Source organism: Meriones unguiculatus, chromosome 17 (genome assembly GCF_030254825.1).
Source record: "Meriones unguiculatus strain TT.TT164.6M chromosome 17, Bangor_MerUng_6.1, whole genome shotgun sequence".
Classification (NCBI taxonomy): domain Eukaryota; kingdom Metazoa; phylum Chordata; class Mammalia; order Rodentia; family Muridae; genus Meriones; species Meriones unguiculatus.
This window is the reverse complement of record NC_083364.1, coordinates 33,223,783-33,250,923: the sequence shown is the minus strand read 5'-3', so window position 1 is coordinate 33,250,923 and position 27,141 is coordinate 33,223,783. Positions and strand designations below refer to the sequence as shown.

The 27,141-nt window shown below is 40.9% G+C and overlaps 1 protein-coding gene across 2 annotated transcripts in view; it reads left to right on the top strand.

The window, feature by feature from the left end:
* The first annotated feature begins 1,455 nt into the window (after nt 1–1,455).
* Atp13a5 (ATPase 13A5) overlaps nt 1,456–27,141 on the top strand; it is a 130,631-nt gene continuing 104,945 nt past the window's right edge. Inside the window, exons 1-5 of one of the 2 annotated variants that reach the window (XM_021661904.2) lie at nt 1,456–1,717; nt 19,992–20,165; nt 21,795–21,941; nt 22,148–22,218; nt 22,327–22,407. In XM_021661904.2, coding sequence (XP_021517579.2) covers nt 1,655–1,717; nt 19,992–20,165; nt 21,795–21,941; nt 22,148–22,218; nt 22,327–22,407 — 536 coding nt within the window. In that variant the 5' untranslated portion in view covers nt 1,456–1,654. The remainder of the gene's footprint in view (nt 1,718–19,991; nt 20,166–21,794; nt 21,942–22,147; nt 22,219–22,326; nt 22,408–27,141) is intronic. The other variant, XM_060370167.1, reaches the window with a different exon arrangement.

The following is a 27,141-nucleotide window of genomic DNA, read 5'->3' as shown; positions in this document are numbered from 1 at the left end:
ATCTGGGTTGTTTCCAGCTTCTGGCTATTACAAATAAAGCTGCTACATGCATTTTCAAAGGAGGGGAAAAAAGAGAAAGAAAACAATACCAGGACCATTTGCCCCTCAGCTGCCCTATTGTCATTGTCTAGAATGGAGTCCTAGGGTCCACTTTATACAAGTCATGACTCACTGTTTCATTTCACTTTTGTCATCTCACCCAGACACAAAGCTGATATTGCTTTAGCAAGATGTGTGAGTGGGCTTGTAGGTGAAAGGTAAGGAGCAGCCTTGTGTGCCTCTCACCAGGGTTGACCAGAACACCATACTCAAATCTGAGCTTGACTTGATGTCGGTCTGTAATATGTAGGCCACCATTAGTTTTCTGGACAAGGGGCACCTGAGTTGCTTTGCTGGCACAAAAAGCTATAACCCTGAGTGTTTTCTCTTCAGTAATCTCTTCCAGGGCTGGGAATCACATGATCTGTCCTGAATGTCAAGAAGGACGCATGAGCCCCTTCGAGAAACAGGTGATGATTTTAATGAATGGAAAGAAGAGTACTCCTTAATGCTTTTGAGCATAGTCAACTTCCTTTCACAGACAAAGAGACAAGGGTCCCCTCAGTGGACTAGAGGTAATAAACCACCAGGAAAATGGTACAATTTTGGTGTGTATGTGTGTATGTAGCTACAAATTAATCAGTGAACCCAAGAATGGGTCCATTTTCTTACCCCTTTTGAAAAAAAGCATCAAATTCAGGTGTAGGAAATTCAGCTTATATCCTCAATACTCATCTTTCTTACTCTCCCTCGCTTCTAGTTTTGTAAACTGCAGAATCAAGTTATTCCATAGTTCATTTTCCGAAGCCTCTCTCGTTGATTAGCGCTATGATTGCTATGAAGATGATTACCTGTCTCTCACTGGAGGTGGCAGGAGTTACACTTGGCCTTTTGCAAACATCATCACCAGCCCTCACATCAACCCTATAATTATCATTGACATTTTACATGTCAGAAACCAGAGATTCAGATTATAAGTGATTTTTCCAGGATCATCAGTAGAGCCGGGATTAGAACTCCATTTTTTGTTTTTGTTTTTCAGATTCTAGCACGAGCCCTACAATCTCTTCCTCCAGTTTCCACTGCCGCTCTCACCGGGCTCCCAGCTTCTCGAAACTCCACGGGCCCCCACAGCGCTCATAAGGCAAACAGGACTCTATATAGCCTTATGTTTTTAGTGCGGTGGCCTTTCCCATTTTTTGGTGGGGACTTTCGTGGGCCACATCTAAAAGTACTTTGCAGTGCAACAACTTTTTCCTCCCTTCTCATCATTTCTTCAGTCTGGCAATTGCTTTCAAGCGCAACAGCTTCCCCCCACCCCCCACCCCCCGCCCCATCATCCCTTCAGTCTGGAGGCACTTCAGATGTAGCTTAGTAAATAAACATTAGGAAGAAAAAAAACACACATCAAGCAGATAAATGAACAGGCCAATCCCGTGGCCAAGGAGAAGCTCTCCCCCTCTCTCCTTTGTTGTTCTGACGGGCAAGGTGCCAGCGGGTTTTGTAAGCACCTGAGAACAGCAATGACAAGGAGAGCCTGAGTCACAGAGGCACAGGTGGCTTTGGCATCTTCCCCGACACAGTGGTCAGAAAGAACCCACACACGCCGCTCCTGATGAAGAAGACTAAGAAGGATGGTCATCAGGCTTTGCTCAACGAAGGAGAGGAGAATGAGCTGGTGAGAGTCTTTCCATGTTTTCTTCCAGTGGGCAAGGGTTGCTTGCAGGTACCGTAGAAGCAGTGGTGCTGGTTCTAGGACCCAGAACAGTTTGGGTCTGGCCACCTTGCGCGCGCCCGCGCGCACAAGGGGGTGTGGAAAGCAGAGTGTTGCTACAGGGACTGTACAATTTCTTCTTCTGATGGCAGAGTCCGTGAAAGGTGGACCAAGGGAAGTTTCCTAGACACTTTGCAGAGTCATGGGAGTACATTCCCTCACTGCTGCCTTTCGAGTTTTCTCCTGGGTCACCACACTGTTGGACGAACTGGTGAAAACGAAAACTCTCTTTTCTTATTTTTCTCCTGCTGGTTGTCTGCAGAGTCCAGGTTATGGTGCTCTGGGCTTAAGCCCACATTTTACTGAGCTCAAGGGAGGCACGAGGAAGCAAAATGAAGGAATGACGCTTATAGTCTTAGACTTTAGCACATCGCATTTTCCTCCTTCGTTTGTGCTTGCTTCTTTCCTATTGACCCTTCTTCTATATTCATGTAAATCTTAAAAAATAGCCACTAAGAATTTGCAAGCTCTATAGTGCCCATTTGATGCTGCGCAGTTTATGATTTCAGTTAATCCTTACAACTCAGTACTGAAAAGTATTTCTTTTCATAGAAAAGAAATCTGAGACCAAGGAAGTTAGGTAACTCATCCAAGGTCATTACACAGGCTGGAGATCCAGCCCTATTCCTTGACTCTTTATACCCCGGCCTGTCCACACTCCAGCAGTGTCTCTGCTAGGGACAATGAGAATAGGAAATGAGAAAAGGAGAGACAGTTGGGGAAGGCACAGCAGAGCAAACAGAGGCTGAAAGGAACCCAGAATCTTGGTTTATACATCAGAAAAGTGTTTCCCATTTCACTTCAGTCCTCAGGAAATCTTTACCTGTAGCTCCATTATTCTTGTTACCTTAATGGAAATAAGTGATTACACCTACAGCTATGCTGTGCAATAAGACGGCTGCTTTATGTATTTTTGAGTGCTAGGAAAGTAGCTGATTCAAAAAAGGCCCTCTATGTGTAAAACATATGTGAGACTTAGAATTTAGTTAAAATACCCTGTTAATACATTCTGACTTGGTTAGGGATTGAAATAATATTTTAGGTAGATTGAGTTGGATAGAATCTATTATACAAATTAATTCTGTGGTAGATTCAGTTGGATAGAATCTATTATACAGATTAATTCTATGGGCTTCTTTTTACTTCTTATTGGGGCTTCTGGGAAATTAAAAGCTACAAATGTAGTCCACTTGTATGCATCATTATATCTCACCGGACTTAGCGATGGCATAGAGCTTTAGAATCTATTTATCCCTGGTCACCGCTGCATGATCTGATTTTTATTTTATTTTATTTTATTTTATTTTTTGCATGGAGATGAGCAGCCCTGAAGGCTTCATATTGCTCTTTTTGTTTCTTAATTATGTGTTGCATTTGGTGGTTTAGCTCTCCCAATTACAAGGGCAATCAAAGGGCTGAGTAATGGGCCAGGTGCTAGGGTTTCCTTTGTTTTTATGCTTGATCAAATATTTGTGGAAGGAAAGCCCTATTGGGACTATTCTTGGGAATAACCGTGTTCTGGCAACCTTATGCTGTCAGGGCATTCTGGGAGGAAGGCTAGCAGACAGCACAGAGGCAAACCTTACACCAGCTCATTGGGTAACTGCGTGAGGCGACCTGGAATCTGTGACTCAGCTCCAGGCATTGCTGTCCTGCAGTCAACCTCGCAGTCCTGTCAGACCTGCAGAGCTCAAAGGAAAGACAAAAAGCTGGAGCTTTTAGTAAGATAGTCGAGTGGCCTGCTTATACACCGTGGAGGAGAATTTCCTGAAAAACAACCAATAGAACAGAGTAAACCTGGGTCTGGCTCAGTGTCCACCTTGCGGCTGCAAAATAAGTGGCATGTATGCTGTCTCCTCACTTGCCTTGCCTTTCCTGAAGGTTCTCCGGGGCCTAGTTTGACTTCTGCTTACGTTACTGCGACGGTATGAGAGAATCCAAGGTGTAAAGTAGACACTGTTAGATCAAATAGTAAATTCCTTCAATCAAACACTCGGGGGGAATTTTAAGCAGATGGAGAAGGCCTGTGAATTATTCAGGGCAGTCTGGGGCTGTTCTGCTGAGCTCAGCATAGGCTGACCGTGTGGTATTAGCTCGGAGAGCCCGGCGCTGTCCTCATTCTCGCCTCCCACTCTCGGGCCGGAATCCACCAAGGCGGAGCAACTGAACCCTCGCTGTCCACTCACAGCTCCAGGTGGCATGGATGCCCATCTGACCTGCACAGTGCCTGGGAGGACAGACAGCCTAACTTTATAGGCTCCCCCTGACCTTCCCAACCTATCCCCTCTACTTCCCGCCTTCCTCACTATAACCCCAGCCCCAACTGGATCTTTCCCGTTCATTTTCTTCTTCTTAAATTTGTGCCTTGCCCGGGCCGCTTCTCCCAGCCTCACCACTCACGGCCAGATACTCCTTCTCTCTTGTCGGTTTTCTTGAAAGACCCACAGTTTCTCTGATAGTCGTAAAGAGCCTTCCTAACCCAGACCCTCAGACCACGTATCACAAACGCCCAGGAGTTGAGCTTGGCCTCAGACCGACTTGGACTTAGAATCTGGTCTTATATCCGTTATCTAGCCAGAGTCATTTGTCGCTGCCACCTTGGTTTGAGAGATACTAGGTGAAAAATGCATGGATGCGGGCAGGTAAAAGTGGGTCCCAGGGTCTGGACGGCACGACACTCCCTTCTGAGCCTTTGTGACGGCATCACCGTGTTTCTATTCCCAAACATAGGGAACCACGGAATCTTCTTTTCTTTGTTTGTGTGTGTATGTGTACGCACCTGTGCTTGTACGTGTGTGTGACTGTATGCACAGATTCCCTCCGGAGTTTTCTTTCATTGAGCCTCAATAAGAAAAGTGAGGTTGTTCAATGAACGACATACATTTTTTTATGTGTAAGAAATGTAATTCATTAAGCCTCTTTACACAAAGGTGAACATATTTTTTTAAGTGTGAACTAAGTGTTATTAAAATCTGTCAGGGTAAATCTTACAAAAATACCCCAAATGGGATAAATTTGCTCATCTCTGATTTTTTTTTTTCCTACTTGGTTGTTGAACTACAAATTTAAAATGGTTAGAATTTTCTTTTTAAAAGTGGCACATTAAACTTACATAACACCAAGACATAGGAAGGAGAAACAATGTACAAAAGACATAAAATCCATCGCTTTGGACAGAAACTCATAACCCCCCAAAATAGTACAATCCTTCACAATCCATTGCTAAACTTAATTGTACTCATTCCCCACCACCACTCCCGCTGCCGGATTGTCGTCAGTGAGAGTTAAATATGGCAAACCATCAGGCCCAGTGTTCTCATTTTTAAAACAGCCTGAGTTGAGACCACAGTTAAAGTGGGGGGGGGGCAGATGATGTTGCGCATGCGCAATACAAATAGCGTGTTGCCGTCTGTCTATCAAATCGACAACATCAATAAAAAGGCCCATCGCTGAATAATGGAAAATGCTATGACAAAGAAGAGGTTCATTTACAATTGTGTTAAGGTATGCAGAAGAGATGCAGACAGACAGGTGAAATTGTGTTAAGCTTGTTTCCTATTCCTCTGATGAAAACTTGGGAAACAGTAAGTGCTTGAGTGCCACCATCATAAAAAATAAAAGTAATACATGAAGAGTTGCTCTGAAAAAATCAGACGTGAGTACAGTCATCACTGCACACAACATCATACATGTCTAACACCCACTGAAGGACATCCTTCCATTCTCTCAAAAGACCCCGACAGGATCAATATTGAAAAGCACATATTCAAATATAAAAGGTACTATCACTGGTTTTTTATTGGTACCTGCCAATATCTTTAACAACGTGGATGAGAAGACACTTATCAGCCTTCAAATGACACCTGCCTGTGAGGGATAGATAATATCCGTGATAGACTCAAATTTAAAATTTTCTTTCGGCTGAATTGTGGGAGGGAAGCTACCGATACACTGTAGCAGACATTGGTGACATACCAGGTGAGGCATGGCAGATATGTGGGCTGGTTAGCTAGGTATAAAATAGTAGTCAAAGTGTTTGACTTTCTTATAAGTGAATTTTAGGTATGAGTGTATATAGTCATAAATAATTAGTCTCTGGAAGTCTTAAGAGCAATCCATTTGACAGGATAGAAAAAATAAAAAGGGTTCTGCTTAACTTGTGCTTTTAAAGAAAAATTCCAGGAAGTTATTTTTAGTGGTAAAATTTTTTTTTAAGAACTTCTAATTCTATACTTTGTCTTGTCTCAAGTGGCTAAGTTCAGTAAGTGCCACTAGAAAACCAAGCTGCTAAGCACAGCCAGGACTTCAGCCCTCTAAAGCACACAGTAGATTCCCACTTGCCAAATGTGTGTAGGGTCATTGTCTTCCTCTTAGCAAAGAATTGAAACCAAATAATTTCCCAGGCTACCCTTCTGCTCAGTGACACTCTTATTTCCCAAGTGGCCTGTCAGAGAGCAGCTGGTGTTGTCCCCTGGCCTTAATGTAGGACAAACACTGGTTCTCAAAGCTGTCCCTGGTAGTCAGGCATCTCATTATCTTATGGTCCACCCTCGCTGCTCTCTCCTGTTTGTCTCACCAACCAAGGGTCCCTGGTTGTAGCCTCATTTTCATGAAAATAGCTCAAATATATTGCAAAACTGGTTGGTTTTGGTGATGCCTATAATAGGTTAGCATTATTATTATTATTATTTAGTTTTTTGTTTTGATTGGTGTTGCTATTGACCAATGGGTGTCTCTTAATCTAGAAACAAAACACAAGGGAGAGTATAGTAGGTTGAACAACTTAACAGCTGTTTAAAATCATCAAAATTCAGCTTATTTTATCTACAAACAGAATAATTTATAAATGCGAGCAATATTTATTTTAAATAACCATTAAAGCCAATTTTAAAGGTTATTATGAAAATTAAATAACAGCTAAGTAAATAACCAAGAAAGCTTTTACATAAGCAAAGGCAATCCAAGGCCTCCTCTTCTAGGTATGGTGGCTCATGCCTATAATTGCAGGAGGAAAGGCCAGAGGGTCACTGAAAATTCAGTGTTAGTCTGTTCCACTTTGTAAGTTCCAGGCCAGACAGGGCAAAACTCTGAATCAAAAACTCCAAAAATAAGTAAATATTCAAATATACGGTAAATAACTGACTAGTTACTAGTTAGTTATAGTCAGTAAATATACAAACCTAAATAAAACAAAGACTCCCTCTTTCTACATAAAGTCTTGTCCACTGAATAGATACAAGATATGATTTGTAAAGATTATGATTTGTGGTGAATATATGGCATCCAGACAGATGAATAAATGGGGAATTGTTAATAAACAGAAAGATGATACTGGGATTGTTGCTGGAGAATAGAAGATAAAATTTAATGAATTCTGTCCTCATAGAGTTAAACAGATAATCTGAGTTTCTTGGTCTTGGATTCAAGTGACTAAAGTTTGGTGTCTGCACAGAAAAAAGCTTACTCCGAGGTGATTATAAAATTCTTGCCCATGAAATAGCTGGACACGTCACGGTAAAGAAAGCCACAAACAACAAAACACAGACAGCAGCAACTGTGGATTCAAATGCCATTGCCCTTTCCAGAAGGCAACTGTAGTTGGGAGAATGCTCTTTCTGTCTTGGATGCTTAAGTAACTTTGAGACATTATGACGCAAGACAGAGTGAATGTGCTGTTAATTGTAAAATAAAACATTCTTTCCACAGCACTTCATCCAGACACTGCTGTGCCTATGGCTGTGGAGACCCCACCAAATATTTCAGGTGGCTGTACCCATGAACGGGACCCAAGACTAAAAGGGGCTGTGAAAACTAGTCAGTTAGTGCTCTAAGACACAATAAGAATTCAGCCACAGGAATGTCCCAGGGCATTGAGCCACAGGAGTGGAAAATTTCTCCATTTTCTTTCCCCCTGGAATCTCACCCATTGTTGACACTGGTTGGCTTCCTGTGGGAGAACAAAGCAGTATTTGAGAAGCCCTTTCTACGAACTCGGACCTCATCAGGCACCCATATTATAACTGTGGACAGTGAGGCTCAGTTAAGTAGCACAAGATACACAAGATCACACTGCATAAGCATCAGAGGCAGGACTCTGTTATACTATTGTATAACACTGCATTACATTACACCACACACAAATTACATTCCTCATAGAAGCTATATCTACTTCTCTCTGTGTGTGTGTATGTGTGTTGCATTCATGATTTAATATATAGTTACTACATTCAGCTAATCTTTGAATTAATTTGGTCTTTCCCCAAGCCCTTTTCTCTGGTTTCATAGACTCGACTCGAAAAGCAAGTGCTGTTATTTTGGGGTCTCTATTTGACTTTAACTTTGACAACTTGTTCTCTTTGGGAAAAGTAAAAGATCTACTTAAGCCAGCAGATCAATCACCTTTAGAAATAACATTTTGTTCTGCATGTTGCCTGTGGCCAAATTATTCTACAGTGAGTTCAAAAGAACTAGCCACTAATCTGCTGAAATTTTGTTGAATTGTTGAAATAGCACCCATGGCAATATTAACTCAACACATAGTGAGCACTCAAAACCCTGCAGGGAGCATGGTGCATGCTTTCTGGGTTGTCTTATTGCTATCTCACAGCTCCTGCAGAAGATAGCTATTGATTATTCCCATTAATTCAGGAGGAGAGGGAGACATCAGAACATGTGCAGTGGCTTTCCCAGATGTTGTACATCTGGGATTGATCTGAATTTGATTATCTCGTGACATGCTCTCAGCCTTTAACTGATATCAAACTGTTTCTGTTGTGTTTTATAACCAGAAGCTATATTTTTTCATATGAGAAGTCCAAGCTTCAGCAAATTTAACTCATGGTTGGTAGGTGACAGAGAAATGAACAGGAGTAAGAGCTTCTAGAAAGCACTGGGTTGTGGTGTGAGAACAGGGGCTGTCATGTCAGACCTACCCAGAGCCTTGGCTCTGAACAGTGACATTCAGCCTCTGTAGAAAGAGCAAGTGTGTATTTCATTGTCACTCTTAACCCAATATTCTGTGTCCTGGACTTAGAGACTACAATAAGGGCTGAGGTCCACATCCTGACGTTTGCAATTCCGAACTATAGTCAGAATCCAAGAAATGAAGGAACCGCAGTGTTCAGGGAGAAAACGAACTGACTCACACGACATCCTGCCACGATCCAGTGGCAGGTCTGGTTTTTGGCCTCCTGGAATGCTGGTTGTTTCCACTGCCAGCCCTGACTCGTTGTACAGCAGCCAGAAACTGAGTCACCTCCCTTCTGCCTGAAACTCTTACCAAGCGCCTGTCCACAATGAGCATCCTCACACCTCTACCGTTGTCACAACCACTACTCCAGGTATGCGCTACGGGCATTATCCAGAGTAGAGAGATAGAAATAGACTTGAGGAAATCAAATCCTGAGACCACATGGGTAAACAGGTGGCAAAACTCAAGTTTTTGCAAGGAAACCGCATAACGGATTAGACGGTCTCATCTTCCCATCTCCTTCCTATAGCAAGTCTGGTTATTTTTCTCCTTCCCTTTTCTAAACTCCATCTCTTAGTGGACTTTACTGGTGTGGTATGACATAAATATTTAGGAGAACATTGAGTGACTCTCTGAAAGAATACTCATTAAACCTAAATTATACGAAAATTAATTAGCATAAAGAAAATGTATTGTGATAAGCTGTAATCAGAAAGCACGGGTAAGCCAAGTGAGGGCATTGAACAAAGGGATGCCAGATAAAGCAGTAAAGCTTCTACTAAGACCTCAGATCCCTCTCTGGACCTCACCCTTGGGAAAGCTGAGAAGTGATATATGAAGGAGTCTCAACAGGGTTTATACAGCTGATTTGTCAAGGAAGCGAAAACATCACTTCCCTTCCTCTTTGCTCAGGAAACACATATTTTAGAATATTCCTTTGATATTTATAAGCCCCTTGCTTCCTTTCCTTTCTCCTTGCATTTTTACTCTTACTTCCTCCACCACTGTTTTCTTCTCTACCTCCCATCACTATACTAGCAATTGAACTTTACTCATGGCAGACAAGCTTTCTGCCATTGAGTTACCTCTCCAGTTTTTTATTTTGAGACAAGGTCTTATTGACTTCACCACGTTAGCCTTGAATTCATTTTGTACCCTAGGCAGGACTTGAGCTAGAAATCCTCCTGCCTCAGCCTCCCAAGTAATGGGATGGCATTTTGGTAATAAGATGTTCCCAGATTTAATAAAATATATTATATGTATCTCTTTTAGTTAGCGTTTTATTGCTGTGAAGCTATACCATGCCCATGTCAACTCTTATAAATGTAAGCATCTAACTGGGGCCAGCTTACATTCAGAGGTTTATCCCATTATTGCCATGGCAGGAAGCATAGAAGCACCCAGGCAGACATGGTACTGGAGAGGTAGCTGAGAGTTCTATATATTTAGGCAGACTGCAGGAAGAGACCCTGGTCTGGCTGGAGCATTTGAAACATCAAAGCCTACCCCCAGGGACAGACTTTCTCCAACAAGGCCACACCTTTTCCAACAAGGCAATAAATAGCTTCTAATACTGCTATTTCCTATGAGCCTACATGCTCCATTTTAATTCAATATCTTTGTTTGTCTTGGAAGTTCTTTATTAGGGATATGATTTTACCTCTATCCTTGTGGATGTCAGCTCCTTCCCATCATTACATTAGCGTGCAGGTACAGATGTAGTAGGTCACCAAACTTCCTACTTTCCATAAATAAATAAATAAATAAATAAATAAATAAATAAATATTTTTTTATTTTTTATTTTTGAGGCAGGGCCTCAGCATCTAGCTCTAGTTGGCATGGAATTTGCTATATAGTCCAGGTTACCCTAAGACTCACAGTGATATGCCTGCCTCTGCCTCCTAAATGCTAAGATTAAAAGCATGCACCACCAAGACCAGTCTTTTCATTAATTGGAGCTTTAAATCTGAGGCCGTTTTTCCAATTTCTCAGCTATCCCCATTAATATCATTACAGTTCCTTTTACTTGCTGGAAACACAATGTCTTATAAACAGAGTCCACCCTGGCTTTCATAAACACAGCTGCTCTGAATATTCTTATTTAAGTTTTCTTCCCCTATCCTCTCTCTCTCTTTTTTCTTTCTTTTTGTTTGTTTGTTTGTTTGTTTGTTTTGAGACAGGGTCTCACTGTGTACCCCTGGCTGTCCTGGAACTCACTATGTTGATCAAGGTAGACTTTACCTTACAGAGATCTGCTTACCTCTGCTTTCCGAGTGCTGGGACCGGAGGTGTGCACCACCACACTGGGCTCTAGGTGCGTTATAAAGATGAATATACTTGTTTTCTGTATTACACTCCAAGAGTTGAGTAGAGCACTCATGGTTGTGTAGCAACGCTGCTTATTCCAATTCACATTTCCAATGACTTTTAGCTGATTGTTGGGTCAACCCTATCAGTTGTTCTGAATCTCTACCACCTTGATATATTCAGCACTTTTCATTTTAGCTGATTTGTGACCTATCATGGCATCAGTGTGACTTGTTTTCCTTCAGGATGGTCTTGGCTTCACCGACCTGTGACACACCATGGTGGCTTTAGTTCACATTTCTTTGACAAACTCCCAAGCTCCCTCTTGAAGGCTGTAGATCAGCTTTAGCATTCTTGGAGCTGTCTATCCAATTTTTCTCCCCTATTTTCTAGTTTCTTTTCTTTTTGATTGATTCTTAGTGATTTTGTGAATTCCAAATATAATCTCCCATTTCTATATAGGATATAAACAAATAGGCCCTATAAATGGCTAATATGCACCTTCTCCAGAAACCCTTTGATAAACAACGACCTTTAGTTTCTATACAATCAAGCACATTTTTCTTGTTTTAAGAAATATTTGGGAGGGGGGAGGGAGCTGCAGGAGGGATGCAAAGTGAATAAACTGTAATTAATAAAAATAAAAATAAAAAAAATGTTTAAAAAGTAAATATTTGTCTACCCAAAGTTCTCTTATATTTTCTTTCAAGGGATTGGTTTGTTTTCACATTTAAGTACAAGGAGATTTTTGTGTCTGACACATAAATGAGGGGGAACCCCACTTCCCTCAGCATCCTTCCCTTAGCTTCAGCCCTGTTTAAGTACCAAGGTTCTGACTGCGGTAGTTCGGTAGTTCCTTATCTGGAAGACAGTGATGATATTTCAGGCCCTTTCTCCTCTCTCTTCTGTCCTCCATCATCCTTTTTTCTGTGTTATGTGTACTGAGTTTTTCAGATTACTGCGGCTTTGTAGAAAGTTCCCAGTTTTGCTGGTCCAAGATCTCTGTGCTTCTGTTTTGTTGTGAATTATTTTCTTGACTAACCTAGGGTCCTGGTATTTCCACAACAATTTTAGAATCATTTAATCAGTGATCACAAAAGCGCTTGGTGAGCCTTTACATGGGAGAGGAGTGTTGATTTTCTAAATTTCTTGTATCTTCTAATTTATTTAGCTCATTCTCTCTGTAGTAGCGTAAAGTTCTTGGCTTCAAGGCTTTGAACATCTTTCTTAGATTTAGAACAAAGCAATTGAATTTTTTTCTTGATATTATTTGCACTTAATTTTCAAATTTCTACTAATCCATACAAATACAGTTGGTTTTTTATATTTCTCTACCATCCTACGACTTTAATAGATTCACTTGTTAATAGTTACAATCTGTCTGTACTTAAACAAGTTACTTGTTTGTAACCATATACGTCTGTCTTTTTCTCTGCCTATTGTACTAATCTTTTCATTTTTTCCTCCTGAATGTTAACACTGAAAAACACATTGGCTCTCAAATTACTGTGTTCCTAATAATATGTAATAATATGTTACCTTTTCAGTATACTACTGCATTGGTTACATAACATATTTTACAACTATTTCATATATAGTGACATAAATCATAGCCTATAACTTTCCTTTCAACATTCTTAGTCAAGCGTCTGGTAATTCTGGCCTTGTTATGACAAGTTAGGAACATTCTTATGTCCTCCATTTATGAAGGAGTTTATATAAAAATTGATGTGCTCCTGTCGAACTTATGAAATGCCCTCCTCTTCTCTCATGACATTTTCTTCCTTAAGTATTTGTGAAGAAATATATTTTGTTTGACACTAATGTCACTCAGCCTTCCTTTATTAACATTTTCATGTTTTTTTTTTCTTGTTCCTCCTCTTTACTTTCTGGGTATTTATATTTAAAGCACCTCTCCTATAAATGGCATATAGCATGCCTTTTATTTTTTAGTTTAACAACTTGTTTTTATTGGTGGTATTAAGACTATTAACATTTGATGTAATTTCCGATACAGTTGGGTTAAATTTTATGCTGCTGCTATTTGATCCCATGCATTCTGCATGTCTTCTCTTCATGTAACATTGTATTACAGATGGCCCCAGGTTTCTACATTGATACTACACACACTGTTTTCAATGACTACATTACAGACCATTGTTCTGATATTTCAAGACTCACTGAACCACTGACTAACATTTCATTGCCCCAACAGATTTGCTCTTACAGACAATGCTATCCTGAGCATCTTACATCCATTACTTTTCCCTTTATGTGTTCTTTCATTAGAGCATCCCTCCAACTGAAGAATTATTAAAAATTATTAAAGGTAGAAAGATCTTTATAGTTTTTGATAAAATTTGTAGCTTTGACTTCTCCAAAGAGTTGTTCCAATTCAGGAGGTTATCAGCAGCCTGTGTTTCTGATGGTTTCTTTGCAGCCTTGCTAGGCTTACAGTTCCCCCGTTTAATAAAAGAAAGCTACACAGAGAAAAAAAAATGAGTAGGCAACAGAATTGTGATGACCAGTGTCATTGCCATGAGAAAATAAACAGGCAAAAATGTGTTTATAAGTGAGTACTCTCCAGCTATGAGCTGAACTCAAATTCTAACCTATTCTGCTTCTGTTTTTTTTACGCACTTGGGACTTGATACTGAGTGTTTGTAAGTAAACCATTGCTGTATACATGAACTGGCATATTTATGTTATTTGGGTCTAAAAAAAAAACTTTAACACATAGATAAGACCAAAAGTTATAGAAGCAGAGGGATCACACAGGGAGAGAAAGAGATCTTGGCAATGCTCATGAAATTATGGGAATTGCGAGGTTCTAAATGAAATGAGAGCCTCTTCACGAACAACGTCAAACTGGGGTGGTGTTACTGAGTGATACGCACCTTTCCCTGCGTGGGTTTTGAAAGGTGCTCGGCACCTCATACTCACTGCAGAGTGTGCCAGAAGAACCGCCCTGTTTGAGCACAGCGGCCCCGGGTGGCACATCTTCCCTGTTGTTCTGTAGAAGCCTGTGCTGGAATTTCCCCAAGATGGATGAGTTACCTGAGGCCACACAGCCCATAAGAAGCAGAGAAGGGACTCAAGCGTACATCGTGTTTCATAAACTTGTGCCCTTTCTACTCTGAATAAGATCGCTTTCAACAACTGTTATTATTCTCTTCATCCACCACTGACTTATTAGGGAGAAACTAATTTAAAAAAAAGGTCATACTGAAGATGAAGACTTTCCAAAGAAGTAAACCAAGACACTTGTTATATGATGCATGATCTAAACTGGCTTAAAATTCAAGAGGTTCTAGCATTAAAAATACTCCAGAAACACAGTAAAAAAAAAATGTTGTTCTGATATTACAGGCCTGTGGTCTGGATGTGGGAATTTAGAGTTGTTGGAAAACAGAAACAGCAACAAACAATTTCCGGGTCAAATTTAAAACCCTTCCTTGTACAAGCACAGACACCGTGCATTTATCGGTATATTAGTGAGTTTTCATCTTCATGACAAAATACCTGAGGTGAACAAGCTGCAGGGACAAAGACCAATTTGTTTCAGGTTTCAGGGTTTTCACCCATAGTTGGCTGCTTCCCTTGCCTTTAAACTTCTGACAAGGTGGGAACATGATGGAAGATCAGCACGAAGCTGCTCGTCTTCTGGCATCCATGAAAGTCAGAGAATGACTCCTCTCTGTCTCTGTCTGTCTGTCTTTTTCTCTCTCTTTCCCTCTCCTTGCTTGTCTCACTGTCTGTTCCTCTCCCCTTCTCTCTCTCTCCTTTCTCTCTGGTAGTTTAAATAGGAATTCATAGACTCCTGTGTTTGAAAACTTAGCCTAAAGGGAGTGGTACTATTAGGAGGTGTGGCCTTATTGACATAGGTTCGGCCTTGTTGGAGAAAGTGTGTCACTGTGAAGGCAGGCTTTAAGGTCTGCTGTGCTCAAGCTATGCCCACACGACCATTTCCTGCTGCCTGTGATCAACTTGTAGAACTGTCAGCTACCTCTCCATCACCATGTGGTCCTGAATGCCTCCGTGTTTCCCACCATGACAGTAATGGACTAAACCTCAAAAACTGTAAGCCAGACCCAATTAAATATTTTCCTTTATAAGAGTTGCTGTGGCCATGGTGTTTCTTCATAGCAATAAAAACCCTAACTAAGACACAACTCTTTGCTACAAAATACACCATTCAATAGCATAACCTCTACTGACCTAGTTCCTCCAACTGAGATCTACTTCCCAACAGCCCATTCAGCTAAAAACTCACCAATGGATTAAGCAATTGATGAAGTTAAATCATCCATGACCCAATCATCTCTCAATAGTGCTACTGAGAGCCAAGTCATCAGCACATGATTGTTTCCTGCAGGGGAACACACCACATCCCCACTGTAATAATCAGCATCCATCAGACAGTTCACAGTACTCTAAAAGTATGGATTTTGGAATGTGTGAAACTATGTTGTGAACCCTCACTGAACTGAGGAGAAACCTAAATTTGGTTTTAAATAACCAAAGTTATTTTCCCGGGAAAACAAATCTCAAGTCCATTTAATTTATAACAAATATTAGCTATCCTAGTATTTAAAGTACACATTTCTCAGCATGTTATTCTTTTTTTTTTTAAATCCTTCTCTGATGTATCCTTTCTTCCTGACTTGTTTCCCCTCCCTCCTTTCATCTCAGTCCCTTTCCCCCCAGCCCCACTTCCTCTGTTTTCCAGATCCACTCCTCCTCCATTTCCCTTCTAAAAAGGGCAGGTCACTCAGAGATATCAGTCAAAAGCATATCAAGTTGCAATAAGACCAGGCACATCCCCTCACTATTAAAGAGGAATAAGGCAACCAGGAGGAGGAAAGTGGTCCTAAAAGCTTGCAAAAGAGTCAGAGCCAGCCCCTCCCACTGTTAGGAGTCCCACAGAAGACCACACTTGTGTTATATAATCCTAATATAGATGAAGATGGCCTAGGTCAGACCATGCAGTCTCTCTATGGTTCGTTCAGTCTCTGAGAGCCCCTATGAGCCCAGGTTAGTTGATTCTATGGGTTTTCTTGTGGTGCCCTTGACCCCTGTGGCTCCTACTATACTTTTTCCTCCCCATCTTCTACAGGATTTCTTCCAGCCGGGTGTTTGACTGTGCGTTTCTGCATCTGTTCCCATCAGTTGTTCTGTGATGACCATTATGCTACTCTGTGATCTCTGAGTATAGCAGACTATTAGGAATCATTTCATTGGCTTTTTTTTCCCTTGCTTGTCATGTTTGCTTCTATCCTAGGTCTCTGGGCAAGCCATACTCTGGTTCCTGGCCCTCCAGGCAGGGATGAGTTCCCTCTCGTGGCATGAATCTCAAGCTGAAACAGTCATGGGTTAGCCACTCCCACAACTTCTGCTTCACAATTTTTCCTCAGCATATCTTGCAGACAGTACAACCCCGTGGATAAAGGTTTTTTGGCTGGCTTGGTGTTTATGCTTCTCTTTTGAGAGGATGCTTACTGTACCAAAGACACTGGAACATAAGAGTGAAGGCTCTACGTAGGCGCCTGCTTGGAATCTTCATATTGAAAGAGTTATGTAGGTGTTGTCTTCCGCACCGGGACCTTGTTGTCAGCTTGTGGAGTGCAACCTACAGCCTTGGCAACATCCTGGGTTGTTTATCGAAGGCCCCTTTGGTCAACAACTCAATTAGATGTAAGACAATCTCAGTGCTGAAAGCTTCATTTGGTGACAGGAGATGGCCAATTGGGACTCTGTCTCCCCCATTATTTGGTAATTTTATTTAGATTACCTTCATATAAGTATATGTTTTAAGAACTTATACAGTATTAGGTTTCTATATTACCCCTCAAATGACCCTTAATTTTAGCTGTTTCTCCTTGAATTTCTTCCCAGAACCCTTCTCCTCTCTCCTTCTTGACTAAATCCTTCTATTCCACCCTTTTCCTTCATCCCTAAGTATCTATTCTCTTCCCCTTTGCTAATGAGATCGATATGCTCCCTCTAGCCCAGAGGTTCTCAGCTGTCCTAATTTCTGTGACCCTTTAATACAATTCTTTATGTTATGGTAACCCTCAACCATAAAATTATTTCATTGCTACTTCATAACTATAGTTTTGCTACCGTTATGAGTTATGCTGTAAATATCTGATATGCAGGATAGCTGATATTCAATCCACTTGAAAGGGTTGTTTGACTCCCAAAGGGTTGAAACCCACAAGTTGAAAACCACTGCTCCAGTCCCTTACTTTACACTTATCCTCTGGATTGTAGCTTGGTTCTCAGTTGATTTCATAGCAAATATCCATATATATGCAAAATACATACCATATTCATCTTTCTGGGTCTGGGATGCCTCACTCTTCTAGTTTCATATATTTGCTTGCAAATTTCATGATGTCATTTTTTTTTTCCTTAATGGATGAGTGATATTCCATTGTGTAAAGGTACCATATTTTATTTATCCATTTTTCTGCTGAGGTACATTTAGGTGGTTTCTGGCTATTATGAATAGAGCAGCAATGACCAAGATCAAGCAGGTGTCTCTGTAATAGGATGAAGCATCCTTCAGGTAAATGCCCAACAGTGGCATAGCTGGATCTTAAGGTAGTTTGATTTTGCCATTTTCCTTAGGAAACAGCACACTGATTTCTTGTTTGACTCCCACTAGCAATGAAGAGTGTTCTTACTCCACATCCTTGCCAGCAAGAGCTGATAGCTGTTTTGTTGATCTTAGCCATTCTGACATAAGATAAAATTTCAAAGTAGTTCTGATTTGCATGTCCCTGATGGCTAAGGATGTTGACCATTTCTTTACATGTTTCTCAGCCATTTGAGTTTCCTTGATTGGTAATTCTCTGTTTAAATCTGTACCCCGTTTTTAGTTGGATTATTTGTTTTCTTGGTATCTAGTTTCTTGAATTCTCTATATGTTTTGGATATTAGGCCTCTAATGGATGTGTAGTTAGTGAAAACCCTTTCCCGTTCCTTAGGCTGCTGTTTTGTCTGAATGACAGTGCCCTTTATCATATAGAAGCTTTCAAGTTTTGTGAGTGCCAACAAATAGCTGATTTGACTTAAGGCCCTCCCACAAGATTCAAACCATACCTGAATTGCTTGGGTGAAAAAGAACCTGAGCCTACATAGCCCAGGGATCTAGGGTAAAACCAAATAATACAAGCCAAAAAATATATAGAGATAAAATGACTCCTAATGATATTCTGCTATACTCATAGGTTGGTGCCTTATTCAGTCATCATCAGAGAAGCTTCGTCTTGCAGCAGATGGGACCAAATATAGAGACCCAAAACCGGGTATTATGTAAAGAGTGAGAGACCTTGGAATACTCATCCCTAAATGGGATGTCTCCATTAAATCCTTTTCCTTAGAGTTCAGAGAATCTTGCAGAACAGTAGGCAAAAGAGTATAAGTTAGAGGTCACCAAGAAAACAAGACCCTTTAAATTAGTGGTTCTCAACCTTTCTTATGTTGCTACCCTTTAATACAGTTTCTCATATTGTGGTGACCCCAACTATAAAATTATTTTTATTGCTTCATAACTGTAATGTGATGTAATTGTAATATAATATCTGTGTTTTCCAATGCACATAAGCCAACCCTGTGAAAGGGTCATTTGGCCCCTGTGGAAGGGCTCATGACCCACAGGTTGAGAACTATTGTGCTAAATCAACATGGGCAAAGCTCATATGAACTTACACAGATCGAAGAATGCACAGGGCCTGCATGGGTCTGCGCCAGGTCATCTGAATATACATTGACACTTCCAGTTTAGTGTTTTAATGGGTTTCCTGAGTGGGTGAATGAGTGGGTCCCTTATTCTGTGCTTTCTCTTGGGCTCTTTTCCTTCTGTTGATTTCTCTTTTCCAACTTTGATGTGATAATTTTTGTTTTGTCTTATTATATTTTATTTTGTTATAGTTAAAACAATGAATGACTGAATGGGTGAATGAATGAAAAACTAGCCATTAGGGTAAAGGTTAACAACTGAATTTTCACTTCTATCTGCTGGAAAAAGGAAAAAAGTTTTCTCCAATAGAATAACATGGGCATATATCAACCACTCGAGGAAAGGCCTTGTTTTCAGGAGTAGTTGACCAACATATAATGGACTACACAAGTTGTGTGTGTGTGTGTGTATGCTTTTATTTTGTTACAGTTTGATCAAGTTTTTTGGGGGGTGGTTATTTTGTTTTCTTGGTTTTGTTATTTTATAAAATGTTATTTTTGTTTTATGAGAAAGAACTTAATGTTAGGTGGTTACAGAGTGGGAGAGGGCCTGGAAGGACTTGGGGGATGGGAAGAATATATAAATTTATTTTTAATTAATAAAAATCATTTAAAAAAGAATACGCAAGCGCAATTGATTATTTGAGAGCCTCTAGTGTCTGGGATATTCCATTCATTTACATTGTGCTGGTTTAGAAAACATACTTTCAATCATATTCGGTTTTTATTATAACAAAGTGTAGGCACAGATAAAGCTGGCTAAGTGTGGATCATGTCTGCCACAATCCTATCGCTTTCTGTAGTAGATTTTTATTAATAATTTTTTAAATATCTAAAGAAAACACATCTGCATGAGGCATGTTGCAAACACTTGAGGTGCCTCTTGCGAATGCCTAGAACCAGGTAGATCTTCCCTTTCCTTCCCATCTAATGTTTAATCTCACACGACAGGGAAGTAGGAAGTGTTGTGCTTCTCTTTCCTTTTATTATATCAGCTGTCAGCTGCAATCAACCTGATTCTACCAACTGATGCCAGATTTCTCCCTCAGCCAATAGTCCTGCATGTGTCTAAAGCATGTGTTCTTTGCAGCCAAATGATGTTTATGTGAATAATGGAACATAGGATGCCCTGTTTCTTCCTATTTCTTATGCAGGAGGTGTTCGGCTACCACACCCAGCCTCTGCGGAGAGCCCTGTGCCTTGTCACAGCCATCCTGACTCTTGGGGCCCTTCAGCTGATGTTCTACTGGAGGCCTGAGTGGTGGGTGTGGAGCAGTTGCATCCCCTGCCCCTTGCAGGAAGCAGACACAGTTTTGCTGAGGACAACAGTGCGTACCTTTCTGCCATCTGTTTCAAATGCCATAGTCATCACAGAAAGACCAATACCACGTAGCCTCGCTGACACAAGGAAACTATGAAGTTGACATCATAGAATAGTGGTTACCAGAGCACGAGAAATGGAAGGAGAGATAGAGGGAAAATGATTAGTAGCCACAAGGTTACAACTGAATAGGGGGATGCCTGCTAATATCCTATAGCATCATAGGATAATAGGGCTGACAGCAGATTTTAAAAGTAGCTAGTGGAGAGGGTTTGTAAGGTTCCCAATACAAAAAATGATACATTTCCAAAGTGGTTAAGAGGGCAATTGTACCGGTCTGATTATTATGCATAGTATATGTGTACTCACAATTCAGAACATACCCTATTGTTGTGGGAGTGTCCCTAAGGAGACATGAACAATTGTCTGTTCATTGACAACAGAACAAAGAAATTATTTCACCCAAGTCTAGCTTAATGAACCAGTAATTTTATTGGAATTATATTACATATTACTTATATTTTACACAATATGCATATATATTTGGAGTAATAATATACATCTATGTATATATGTACATAGTATTTACGGACAGGATTGTGAGTGACTCATTGGTAGCTGTAACAGTGAAAAGCCCACAACATTTTTATAGCTCCTTGTTTTATCTGCAAGCAAGCAGGCAGGTTGGAAAGCCTTCTCTTTCAGTCAATTGTTACTGCTTCTATAGCCAGTGGGAGGATCCTTGGGAATCTTGTAAGTTTCAGGAACTTCTTCAGACTTGTGGGGTTTATTTTTTTTCCTGAGTCTTCAAGGAGGGAATGTTTTAGTTCAGAGAAAATAACTACACAAGGCTCATAAATACTATATGTCAACTAAAAATTCGAATTTTAACTTATAAACTTTCCAAGTTCTATGATCACATTTGCTATACTGCATCTGGTCTAGCAATGACTGGAGTGTATTCTAAAGAGAAGCACTCATCTTTTTTGAAGTTTACCTAGATCAGAACAAGAGGAGGAAAAACTGTCTCTGCAAGCTGCATGTTATCCCTTGTTTAGCCGAGGAATGCTGTAAGTCCTTGCACTTTAGCCAGGAGGAGTCCCTGGCATTTTAGGGTGATGGATAATGGCTATTGCTCTTTGCCATCACATGGGCAGTCTCTGCCATTATTACAAATCTCAGAGACTCCACAACACAGAAACATTTACTTTTCAAAAAAATACATGTTTTGGAGTATACTAGACAATTTAAGCTTGTAGCTATCATTTTAAAATCACTAGAGCTTGTTGTGGTGATGCTCACCTATGATCCCAGCCCTGGGGAAACTGAGCCAGGCTAACCAAGAGGATGAGACAAGTCTAGAATTCACAGTGGATCCCTGTCTCAAAAAAAATAAATAATAAAAAGGAATAGGATAATCTAGGAAATTTTCTAGACATAATGCTTTTCTACAAAGCTTTTTTTCCATGTCCAGTATTTTTCAAAAATTTGTGCATATCAGAAGCCCATGGAAGGCTCACTGAAGCATAGACCATGGTTGGAGTCTCTGACCATGTTAAATCTAGAGTGGGGCTAAAAGTTGCATTCTGAGTGAGGTCTGTCTGAGATTGTGACCTCATTTGCTGACTTTTTCAAGGATGAATTTCGAAGATACAAGAGAAAAAAGGTCTTCTGCCTCCACTTATCCACACTGAAGTTCCCTATAAGCGAGGACCCAGAGGACCCTCTGGTGGCTGACCACCACTCTGTCATAAACCAAGCTGTATCGAAGCCAGACTTAAAAGTAAGAGGTCTTACATGTGGTTGTTATGGCACATTTGTGGAGACAAAGCAAAGCGCGTGTCTTTGGTTGAAGCTCTGAATATAACATTCTTGAGCTGGAATGAGAGTGAGGCTTCCCCCCTCCCAGGGGAAGCTGCATTGAATGATTCCCCTTTGATGAGTTTTCCTCTGTGACTGATGCCTGCGTCTTTACATTTGTGGTTGCAGCTACGATGCATCCAAGTGCAGAAAATCAGGTACGTGTGGGATTTCTTGGAGAAGCGGTTTCAGAAAGTTGGGTAAGTATTGTTTTTTTTCCTCACCACCTTCTCAGGACACAGCTGAAGAGAGCTGGCTCACAGGGTGCTATGTACTGAAATATGGTTCCTATCCCAATTATGTCCTAGGCTGCTGGAGGACAAGAACTCCTGCTTTGACATCCACCATACATTTGGATTGGGTCTGACCAGTGAAGAACAAGAGGTCAGGTAGGATTAATGATGCTTACAGAGCCTAACCCTGCTGGCATAAATGGACCTTCCCTGGTGTGTTACTGGCACAATGACTCCCTCGCTTGATGCCATTCGCTGGCATCAGAAGGATGTTCTAAATTCTCTTCTTGGGCAGACTTATTAAAAAGAGAGCAAAAGAGCAAACCATCTAAGTAAAATGTGACCTTTCTCTAGGCTTGTAGGATAGACATTATAATAATCTTGACTTATTTCATAAACATCAGCTTCTCAATCCTCCAAAACTGACTGAGAACTAAAAGGACAATATTCAGATTGGGCTTTACCGTGTATGAACAGCTGGGAAGGTGAACATTTTGCTGTTTACTTGGCTGTGTTATTCAGTGTTGCACACGCAGTACCTAGAATAGCCCCAAACTCAAGACAGGATCTCAACAGATACTTGCAAGAGAAACAAATAAATGATGGTATTCATTGATTTATTATCTGTGTGTCTCTGACCTGCCAGGTGCTTCTCAAGGCACTAGTGATCTAAAGAGGACAAAGTCATTTATGTGTGTGTGAGAGAGAGAGAGAGAGAGAGAGAGACAGAGACAGAGACAGAGACAGAGAGAGGTATAAATGAACAGGCTGGTATCTGTAGGCTGCTGGAGATTAGGAGATGCTCATTCAATTTACTCACCAGAGGGAAAAGTCCCTGTGCTTCCCACAGCTCTTGTTTGAAAAAACCCATCATGCTGAGCCCCAAAGGAAACAGCTAAGTCCTTCTAATAGTCATTCCAGTTCCTTCAGTTTCTCAGACACTTATAGGGACATTATTTACCTGACATCATTGTAATCAACCAGAAATGTCAGTTGTCAAACTAAGAAAAAACATGTTGAATTAGTGCTCTGGGGCTCTCCTCCTACAGCCCTGAGAGTTCCTTAGGAGTAAGGCTAAATATATGAGACAAAGAACTCTGGAATTCTAGCCAGTTCCCCACACTACTTCTTCATCATATTTTAAATGTTCATTTATTTTTATGTGGTAGTGTAAGTGCTATAAAGCACACATAGCATTCAGAAGACAACTTGCAGAAGCCAGTTCTGTTCTCCCACCGTGTGGGTCCCAGGAATCAAGTGTAGGTTAGCAGGCTTGGCTGCTTGAACCATCTTGCTGGTTTGCCTACTACCATAATTCTTACACAGAGTCTAAGAAGCCCCAAGTGTTGCTCTCAGTTTTTCCTCCGTGGAAATACTATGAGAAGTGAAGCAGACATCTGTATCAGAACAATACTGTAAAATGCTTTAGAAATATTATCATTACATAAAATTTCAGTTGAATGTTTGATACACTTGGATACAGAAACTTTTCGAAGTCATTAAAATGAAACTTTGCTTCATAATACTTAGCTCAAGAGGTTTGGGGGATTGATCTAGAATGTTTAAGAGCTCTCAGTGATAGATGTAGACACATTCTGCAAAAAACCCCATTTTCACCAGAAAGATTACCCATTGGTGTAGCTAGCTCACATTTGTCCTTATTTATCAAGTGCCAAGCTTTAATAAACATCATACATAATTAAATTTAAATCTGGTCCAGACAATAAAGAACTTGACAATCTAATAAGCAAGACAGAGTACAGTATCCCAAGTATGAAGAATAGAGAAATAATCTCATAAGCAGAGGCATATTTTATGTTACAGACATGCCAGAATGAAGGACAAAAAGAGTCTGTGGATGTGTCGTATTTCCTCTTCATTTCTCAGAGTAAGCTGGGGGGCCTTCCAGAGAAATTAAAAGTGACTGATTGATTGGAAGGCATGAGAATTCAATAACTGACTCTGAGCTTGCCTTCATTAAAAATCAAGGGCTCACTGCAAGAGAAGGAAGGAAGGAAGGAGGACATGCAAAAGTCTGACAAGAGGACATGTCAAACCATCTAAATGCACACTTCTCTGTGGGATTCCTAGCAGTTGGGCAAAGAGAGAGGACTTAGGACATTCATAGGTCTCACTTTCCTGCAGCAAAAGCTTCTGGGGCCACCAGGAGAGTGGATTTTACCCAGGAGAGAAATTGCCAGAAGGCATCACAAAATGAATAAGTAAATTGTCTCAGGAACTGGTTTGCTCTGATCTTTACCTCTCAGGAGCTAAATTCAGCTTTGTATCATCACAACCATTCTGGACAGGTTCACTGACAGCTCAGTAATGCTTTCACTTCACAAGAATGGGTTCCTATGAAAACGGCACACCTACTTAATCCCCATTAGCCTTTCCTTTAGGACCGTGTTGGGGCACCCCTTCACCTTTGTCATTCAGCTTTGTCTGCTCCTGACCCTTTGTTTAGGCTTCTAAAATCAGAAAAGTAGCTGCCTGGCAGCTCACTTGGGATAGAATCCTGACAATCTTCTCACTTGGGAAGAGATCAAAATTTTGACAACCAATGTCTGCCAATTTCTACGGTGGAAATAGCCATTCCACAGCCAGCTCATGTCATCAGTGTGGTATCACCAAAGAAGTTTGAAAGCACCATTCATTCCTGGTTCTGTGGCTTGTCAGGGCTGAACTCAATTCTCAACTTGTCCTATCCTTCTGAGGAGAAGCAGGCCTGTTTGCTAGGGACCCAGAGAAGGAACATGGGAGACAGGCATCCAAAGAGGTATATTTGACACTGAGGAAAGCTCCACCTAGAAGAAGCTGTTTCATGAAAAGATCAACAATAAACAAGGAAGAAAGATGGAAAGCAGATGGAGGAAGGAAGGAAAGAGAAATTTGAACTACCATGAGAATTTGCTCCTCAAGTCTTCATGGGAGCAAAACTTGAAAGAGAAATAATGGTTACTTTTAAGTCTTTTGAATGTTGTGCCTTGAGAAAATGGTCCAGTCACACACACACACAAACACACACACACACACACACACACACAGCCTCCCACATCATCTCCCTAGAAAAGAGCAAGTGATGGCTGGTTGAAGAATGTGAAAGAAGCCTAACTCATCCTCTAGAAGCCAAAAAGCAAGCTCTCAAGTCCTAACACTCAACTGGGAGCTAATAGGTCATCTTAAAATACTACCTACATTTCATTTAAAATGCAATTTGATGAAATCAAACAAATTGAGATTAATGTTCTCTTTTTAATAAGCTGTAATTTTCAGGCCCACAGTTTTGTGGGTCTGGGTCTGTTGGAAGTGTAAAATCATCAAATACCATGCTTGTCTCAGAGCGAAGCCCTGTGGGGACAGCAGTGAGTGAAGGTCCTGAGCCTTGCTGGTGAAATGTACCTCACCACAACTCATCGTGCACTTTCTGGTTCTTTTCCTTCTGGTCCTTCATAAATGCTACGTTTAGGCATTCTCCATCAGCAGAGATTCTTGGGAGCACCTCACTAGCTCATACTGAAAACCGAAATCTCTGCAAGAGCTGGCTTTTCCCAACTATCCGTGTGAGGAGGAGTTACACGGCGGGTTCGTAAATCATGCTATGGGAGAGGTTCCACGTGGGAGGTTTTATTAGGGGAGGGGGACTACATAGACAGTCTTTGGGTGGGGGTCAGAAAGAGAGAGAGAAAGAGAGAGGAAAGCGAGAAAGGTGTTTGTGTGGAGATGGTGGTGAAGGGTCCTGTCACCTCCTGGAGGTGACCTCAGAGATGCCTGATGACCCACTGGTCAGGTTCCCACTGGAGGCTGGCCGTAGAGATGCCTGTTTACCAAATCCAACAATCTGGAAGCTTGTGACTTGTGAAATGAAGCACATTTCACTAGAAAATGAAAGAAAAGGACAGACCACAGACGAGGGCAAGGATGGAAAGCTAAATGACTGTTATTCCATGCCATTTGGAGACGTGTAGGTTGTTTATATTACTGTCTCATTAACGTGCATGCAGATTTCTAGGAAACAAGCTCTCAACGCAAACTTAAAGTGTTTTGTAATGGGGATTTCTAAGACCAACCCATTTACTGTACTGAGTAATTATGTCCAAATATAAGATGCTGTATGTCATAATATGTGCATTTTAGAACTCCCTCCCTACGTAAAACAGCAATTTCAAGGGAGTGAGTGAATGGCCAGCAGCATCACCCAAAAGATTTCTCAGTTTGCTTTTCTATAGAATCGAGTTACGCTAGAATCTTCTGCCTGGCCTTGCCTACTTGAGAAACTGTAGCAATCTTTCCTGCCAGAGATGCTCTCACAGGCCATCTGAATGAAAAAAAAAAAATGAGCAAAAGCAGAATGCTGGGGTGAAGTTTGAGAAGTGTGCTGGCGATTGTAGCACCCTCCTGCTTCCTCTTTAAGGACCCAAACTCTAGTCTACAGGGCCACAGGGCCCCACACAAAGGTCTCAGTCAATTCTTTGAAGAACATACTGATGTTTTCCTTTGAGTCAGTAAAGGAAAAACCAAACAAACTGAAAAGGGTAATGAATTATCCCTTAAAGGAAAATGTTTCAGCCGCTCCTATTTGGTATTTCAAAATTCATACATTCCAGAAGACCTGACTTTCTCCTGTGTGAACCCGGAAGCACAAACCAAAACAAGTATGAAATTCCCTTCCTGAGTTCTCAGTTGTGAACTTGGTTAAGCTCCATCCTCTGAAAAGGGGCTGTCTGCCAGCTCAGCTGTTTCTCCCCTAATGGATAGTGACAAACCTACATAACTGTGTTTGGCCTACATTGTTTGGTGAGGCCACACAGAATGATCTCAATCTCATTTCTCTGCCACCTCATCAGATCTTTGGTGGTGGATCTTTGACCTTTCCTTGTGTGCCTTGGC